Source organism: Montipora foliosa, chromosome 10, assembly GCF_036669935.1.
Source record: "Montipora foliosa isolate CH-2021 chromosome 10, ASM3666993v2, whole genome shotgun sequence".
Lineage (NCBI taxonomy): Eukaryota > Metazoa > Cnidaria > Anthozoa > Scleractinia > Acroporidae > Montipora > Montipora foliosa.
The window spans coordinates 17,934,805-17,942,304 of NC_090878.1; the positions used below are offsets into that span (position 1 = coordinate 17,934,805).

The 7,500-nt window shown below is 42.2% G+C and overlaps 1 protein-coding gene across 1 annotated transcript in view; it reads left to right on the forward strand.

Annotated features, from left to right (window-relative positions):
• The window catches only part of LOC137973920 (leucine-rich repeat-containing protein 40-like), a gene marked incomplete at its 5' end in the record, with an annotated part of 27,692 nt that overhangs the window by 6,732 nt on the left and 13,460 nt on the right, over positions 1 to 7,500 (forward strand). The window contains 4 exons of the mRNA XM_068820817.1: positions 963 to 1,008; positions 4,334 to 4,475; positions 5,315 to 5,422; positions 6,232 to 6,342. Coding sequence (XP_068676918.1) covers positions 963 to 1,008; positions 4,334 to 4,475; positions 5,315 to 5,422; positions 6,232 to 6,342 — 407 coding nt within the window. The remainder of the gene's footprint in view (positions 1 to 962; positions 1,009 to 4,333; positions 4,476 to 5,314; positions 5,423 to 6,231; positions 6,343 to 7,500) is intronic.

Sequence of the window (7,500 nt, forward strand, 5' to 3'; positions counted from 1 at the left end):
AAGAACAACATATCACCTTCGCGCCGAAATTTGATCACTGTTGTCATGACAGCTTGCACATGCGTAGACGTTATTCAGCCCTGTTAGTGTTTAAGTGGTTGCTCTGTTGTGTTTTGGCTGCGAGTGGCATGGTGACGAGTAGTTTTGAGATCCCCACCCGCAATCGCGGCCAAAACACAACGGAACGGTTTATTCGCGCGTGTTGAAAAAAATCCCGCGGTAAAATACATCGCTAGCTACGCAGGCTAGCTATTTTTGAACATGTGGACCAATTTTGATATTTCAGAATTCATCTTAAAACAATAGGCCATTTCCGAGTTGCTGTTTGTCTCGGTTTCGAAGTGAGTCTTGGTGCTCAACTATTGAAATGGAAATGAGTTTGATTTGCATGAGAATAAGCAACTCATTTCCATTTGAATGGTTGAGCACCAGGACTCGCTTTGAAACTGAGGCATGCAGTAACTCGGAAATGGGCTATTGAATAATCATGCTATGGCGTCCGCAAACGAGGAAACAATGTTGCGGAAGCAAATCTTTCCCTGTTTGCGGCCCCTGGAAACATTTGTTGCGGAAGATAAAATCTTTCTGAATTTTGTTCAGAAACATTTTGTTTCCTCAGCAAATGTTTCCTCGTTTGCGCGCCGAGGAAACATTTTGGGAAACAATGTTTCCTCATTTGTGAGTGCCTTTAGGGCTCTTGGGTATTGATACTTTTTGTGGAAGAGTGCAAATTGATAGTATATCGAAATTCGATTGTTAGTTTGGCCAGTCGAAGTATTTATTTCACTTTTGGTTTCGGAGGAGAAAGAAAAAGTGAGGTACCTTCCGGATGGAATGCTGAGCAATTTTTCGCGGCTTTCCATTAAAATTGTTCTATAATCTACGTGCGATATATTTGATCTTGCATTGAATTTTGAACAAATATTGTTTTTCTTTCTTTTTTTCCACTATTATTATTGAAGAGAGGGACGCAGGCAGTTCTGAAACATCTCAGGAGTAGAATACCTCGTAAGTGGCAATGTAACAAAGTGAATTCTTTCGTGTGTTAAGCTAAATCCTCGAAAGTTTTAGGCTATTTGTGGATGACATTATAGGACGGTTTCAACCAACCTCTAAGGAAACTAATAACAACAGAGAAATGTACGACTTCTGGTGGACGAACAAGAGAAGCTAATGACAGATCTTTTGTTTTTGTCCGTCAACATGGCGGCGATGATGTCTTGTGAAAACCTCCCACTGCTTTTGTATCTTTAAAAAAATGACATTTTCAAAACTTGGCAAAAGTATTGCTTTTCGTCCTCTTGGTATCATGTTGAAAGAGCAGATTTTTACTTCTGCAAGCGGATTAAAGTTCCGAAAGTCGTTTTGGATTCGGAAAGTTTCGGAACAAACGCTTTTGTACGTGGGAAATTACAGTGGGGGACAGAATTCCTTGGAAAAGTCAAGGAAATACCAAAAAAAAAAAAAAAAACTTTTTTGTAAATCGAGTGAGAAATTGGTATTTCACCATAACTGGGGGGGGGGGGGAGTGTTCACTGTCCCTCCCCCTTCCTCTTCCTACATGCAATATGTATGGGTTATTGACCAAGCGTGAGGTCAAGATGACTGGATATTGGCCAAGTTCTTTTTTTGCGTGTTTATGGACCTCGACTTCGTCTCGGTCCATAAACACGCAAAAAAAGAACGAGGCCAATATCCAGTCATCTTGACCGAACAATCTTGGTCAATAAAGGATTTATTATATGACTTAAAACACCAAAAAATGATCTTTGATCTTGCGGGACCAAGCGAGAAATCCCGAGCGGGCAGTATCGCTCCATCTTGCCCGCTCGGGTAGCCAATCAGAGCGCGCGATTTGGTTCATCTTGCCCGCTCACGGAGCTAGTCATATAATAAAGGGAACTTAATAGGGAACTTAAGCAACGACAACGTCGACGGCAACGAGAACGTCACAAATTTGCATATTTAGTGGGCAAAAACAATAGCTTTGCACGCCCTGCACGTGTGTTTTTCACTTTTGTCCATTTCTTTGCCGTCGTCAGCAAAACTACAACGTGAAACAGCCAAATTTGAGGTTTTATGGACAACGTCATTACTTGAGGATAAATTTTCATTTTCTGCCCTTAATTAAGCTCCGTTCCTACGAGCGTCATTTTTGAGGAACTACCACACCCCCGTCATATTAAAAAAGTTGAAATAGTAACGAAGCGATTATAATAACGCGAATTTATATTTTGAGATGACGTTCTCGTTGCCGTCGCCGTCGTCGTTGCTTAAGTTCCCTATTAAGCAACGACAACGGCGACGGCAACTAGAACGTCATCTCAAAATATAAATTCACGTTATTGTAATCACTTCGTGACTTTCATTCTTTTTATTGTGACAAGGGTGTGGTATTTCCTCAAAAACGACACTGGTCGGAACGGTACTTAATTTAGGGGAGAAAATGGAAATTCATCTTCAAGTGCTGACGTTCTTCATAAAATCTCAAATTTGCCTTTTTCACGTTGCAGTTTTGCTGACGATGGCAAAGAAATGGACAAAAGTGAAAAATACACGTGCAGGGCGTGCAAAACTATGGTTTTTGCCCACGAAATATGCAAATTTGTGGCGTTCTAGTTGCCGTCGCCGTTGTCGTTGTCATTTCTTAAACTCCCCTTATGTTGTTAAAAGTAAACAGTCTTACAAGACGTTTGGGACATATGGCGCACAAAATTCAACATTGTTGGCGGAAGTGCCATGGATTTATCTTCATAGCGCAAAATGTCCCAAGAATTTTAACCTCCATTGTAATTGCTTGGCAACGGGCGAAAAGACAACCGAAAAATCACAGTCCCGAGACCCGTTTCTCGAAAGTCCCGAACCCGGATCCCGGGCCATTTTCGGGTGTCATAATTCCCTCTGTATCTCAAGTACGAAGATGATTTAAAGAGCGGCTTTTCTGGCCCGAAACGGGACTTTCGGGACTTTCGAGAAACGGGCCCCTGGGCAGTATTCGAACCTACGACCTCTGTAACAATCGACGGATGCTCTACTCGTTGAGCTACTAGAACTCACTGGAAAGCTACAATACTCGTCAAAAATCGTGAAACACTTGCGGCTGTTTCCCCTTCCCCAATGTTGATTTGGGTATCAAAGTGGTCTCAGTGCTTCAAAACACGCGTGGCTCAACATTGGGGAGGGAGAAGGCACATTTCAGTTGGGAAAACAGTGTGAAGTAGAAATCTCTGGATTTTTTCCAGAAAATTCGAGAGAAACGGTGTCTGTTTCAACGATTTGTGACGAGTATTGTAGGTCGTTTATCTAGGTCCTGAATGGACAATGTGTCCTGCTGGTCTGCGGGCTCTACAAAGTCATACCGGCGCGGATCTACAGGGAGGGTGCAGGGGAGCGCACCCCCCTCCCCCCCCCCCCCCCCCACGAGATGATTTATGGCTTTCTAATACAACTGGCATTTTGCCAAAAAAAAAAAACCCTCACCAGTCAGCTACGCAATTCCTTAGTATGCACCCCCTCCTAAGAAAAATCCTGGATCCACCCATGTAATAGCTCAGTAGGTAGAGCATCCGACCTTTCTTTTGGAGGTCGTAGGTTCGAATCCTGCCTAAGACTGTCCTTTTGCCTGTCACCAAGCAACGGGATTCCCATCCTTCCCACGGGCGCATTACTCCTTGAAGGGGCTAGGTCACGCAATTTGTCCAGATAGGTCACGCAATTTTAGGCAATTTCAGCAATGATCGAATGGTCGTAGAATTAACTAAAATATCAAAATAACTGTTCAAAACTATAGAAGAACTCTAACAAAACACAGGGAAGCCAAGAAGGGACGTGGATGGACAAAACTGGAGAGGATTGAAATGGATTGAATTTGGGTAATTTTGAAAAACGTCGGCCCACCTTTTTTCAAATTTATATCAGTCTATATCAAAATGGCATTTACACAGCAGGAAAATCATTCTCAGTTGTTATGTGGCAGTGGTTTTGCAAATGAAAGACTTTTGCTTTGCCAATTTGACGTTTAAAGCTCATAATTAACAAAATTAAACAAAATTACCTAAAATAGCGTGACCTAGCCCCTTTAAGCATTATTAGTTACATTTTTTGTACATGTATCTTTAATATATATGTTTAAGTTCACTGCAGCTAGGTGAGTATTTCTGTAAAATGCGTGGGCTCTTTCTTTATTGCCGGAGAATCTATATTTTTTAAAATGTGATTTGGATGTTGATCATTTTGATATTCAATGCATGCTGCACAAAAACTCAGGAAGAAAACGCCAGCTAAATGAATTTTGTTGAAACACATAAGCAACAGTGTGACTTTTCTTTTTCAGAAGAAGAGAAGTGTGATAGCACGGATGCCCCTGTGACGTCATTGTCAACTGGTTCGTCATTGTCAACTGGTTCACCATTGCCAACTGCTTCAAGAGGACTTGATGTACACACGATTTCCAGCACTAAAACACTCAATTACAGGTATAATTATGGCACAGGGAAAAAAGCCATTTGATTGAGAACAGGAGTGCGATTGATAGATCTTGTCATTAAAAAAATACTGCAATAAAGTTGAGCTGTTAGTTTAGACAGAAGATGGCAGATAGAGCGAGTTTCAATCGAGTGTCGTAAAACCGAAACCAAAGTAATTATTTTGGCCACTAAAAAGCTCGCAGTAATTACACGAAGCCGACACAAAGCGTGGGAAATGTGCACGCGCGAGCCAAGATTGGTTTTGGTTTCACTTCTGATTGGTTGAAAAAGTGGCGCGAGAACTCTGAACCAATCATTGAGTGAAGTAATGCAAAACCAAAGCAATTCGCCAATTACTTTCGACACTCAATTGAAAACCGCTCTAGCATGAAAAAATACTAAATCAAAGCCGGGCTTTGTGAGCCAACTCAGTAATAAATTTAGTAATCTATTCTTGTGACACAATTGTGAGGTTTGTTGCTTGACAACGTCTGGCACGACTCGTTGTCCAACTTGATTTCGCACTCAGATCTGAAGGCTTTGGGCTGTCACTGAAACTGCATCATGCGGTCACATAGTCGAATTAGTACGTTAAAGGGATTGAGGTTGTTCTCGATAACTTGGTTCCGCGCTTCTCCAACGCGTTCGCAGTCCCATAGTCGAATTGCCCTATATGGGACATGAATCCACAACCTGCCAAGCTCTAAGCACTGAGTACCTCTGATGGTACATGCTCCATTATTTTTTCATGCTTTTTTCCATTCTTGTCGTTTTTGCTGTCAATCCACCGGGTCGTTTGTGGCTTTTGGCTTGACCAACACAATTCGACTTCTGATTTTTCGTCGCAGCAACAAAAAGGTTACTTGTATACCTGATGAGGTGTGGGATGCTGCTATTGCAGGAGATGTCAGCACCCTGAACATCAGCAAGAATGCCCTCATTGAAATACCAGCCAGGTAAGAGATGTACAGGCCCCGGCCCTTCCCCCCCCCTTCTCTCTCACCCCTCCCCACTTCCCTCCCCCCCCCCCCTTACATTCCTCTCCCCTCCTCCCTCCGGTCTGTTAGAAAGACGTCTGTCGTTGGCGGATTTATTCCGGTCGCTTCCAACTAGCTGGTGGGTTGTCTCCGGCAAGTTTGGAATTTTAGCCCGCAAAGTGTAGTTTTAGTACCAAAATGTAGCCCTTAGGCTAGTGGAGCGACTTTGCACATGACCTTGAAAAAAGCATTCGAATTGTCCATCACCAGGGTGGGAAAGGAAAGAAACAAAGCCTCTTGCTTTTACCGCCAACGAAAATCCTTATGTGTGCAGAACTCATCAATGTGCCAACCTGTTGCGCTTTGTTTGTACTCGCATGTTCGATAAGCTAGTCTAAGTTTATGTTTGTTTGCGTTCTGTTTTCGTGTTTTTCTTCCAAGGTCGTGTGAAAATCGCGGTCTCGAACGTAATTTTTGTGGTTGCCTTGTTTCTTATTGAAATGCATTGTGATTCGCTGAAAAACCCCTGCGCCACATTTTTATCCAATCAGAGGCAGTAGCCGAACCAATTTTGATTGGCTCGTTTTCGTCTTCCCGCGCTTACCGCCGGCTGCATATGGTGTATTTGTCTTGCGTCGTGATTGGCTTATTTGATTTTCTACGTCTATTGTAATTGGTCATAGCCTTTGTTTGGTTTCGGTCGTGCGCCACTTTTTTGAAAACGGTAAACTGCTATAATAGATGGCATGGGGTGTATTATTGCAAACTGAATTTTCCTTTCCTTGCAGGCTCTGCACCTTGGCGAAAAGTCTAACAGACCTTAACGTGTCAATGAACAAAATTGGAAGTCTTCCTTCAGAATTTGGCTGCTTTTCGAAGCTTTCTTCTTTGGATTTAAGGTAACTATTTAGTACTGGTGCCATTGCTTAACTGCTTGTTTCAAATGTCTTCATCGTAAAGGAAAGACGTTATTTGTGCATCGTAAAGGAATTATAAAGTTTGAAAATGGCTTATTTTATTAACTGCGCTGTTTGTGAAATAGCCACAGCAGTAAAAATACTTGATTCATTCGCTCCACTCCCACTGCATGCTTCGACTGAGAAGTAATTAGCGAATTGCTTTGGGTCATGATTACCTCACTCAGTGATTGGTTCAAAGTTCTCGCGCCACTTTTTCAACCACTCAGAAGTTAAACCAAAACCAATCTTGGCTCGCGCGTGCATGTTTTTCCTGCGCTTTGTGTCGGCTACGTGTAAATACTCCGAGTTTTGATTGGTTTACTGGATTGTCTTCGTCCTTTTGATTGGCCAAAGTAATTACTTTGGGTTTTGGTTTTACGACACTCGATTGAAACTCGCTCTATACACTTAATGCAGACTCTGATAGGAGCAAAAGAATTTGTTTTGAACATTGATTTATTTTATTCATAGTCCATTCGTGAGTTTTCTTTGAAAAAGCAGAATTCCTTTTAGGATCAATAAGTCCGGGTTCCAATTTTTTCCCTGACCAGTCCATGGGTTTTCGAGAATCAAACTTCTATAACTCCGCTACAAAGGGAAGGGTTTCCAAAATTCAACATCGCTTTTAAAATTTCTTCTGATACGACATGCGTTAACGGGAATTAAAAATGTGTTCGTGTCCTCTCAAGTTTCCAGAAACTTGGGTGAGTTTAATTTCCAGTTAGGGAATGAGGTAGACAAGCAGGAAAAGTATTTTTTTAACTCCCTACCCACTGGGTGTGATTCGTCGCTTTCCTCCAGATCACGCTCGCTCGTCAGGCAAACAAAGATGGCGGCAGTTTCCAGAGGGAAGTGGCTTCTTTCCATGCCTCAGAATAGGCCATTTCCGAGTTCATGTCTGCCTCCTCTTCAAAGCGAGTCTAAGTGCGAACTTTTTCTTATAAAAATAAGTTTTCATTCATATGTGAAGTAGAACTAATTACCATCACAAAAACTTTGCACTTAGACTCGCTTTGAAGAGGAGGCAGACATGAACTCGGAAATGGCCAATAGACCTTATTCGCGATGTCCGCCATGTTGGATCTGCTATTATCTTGC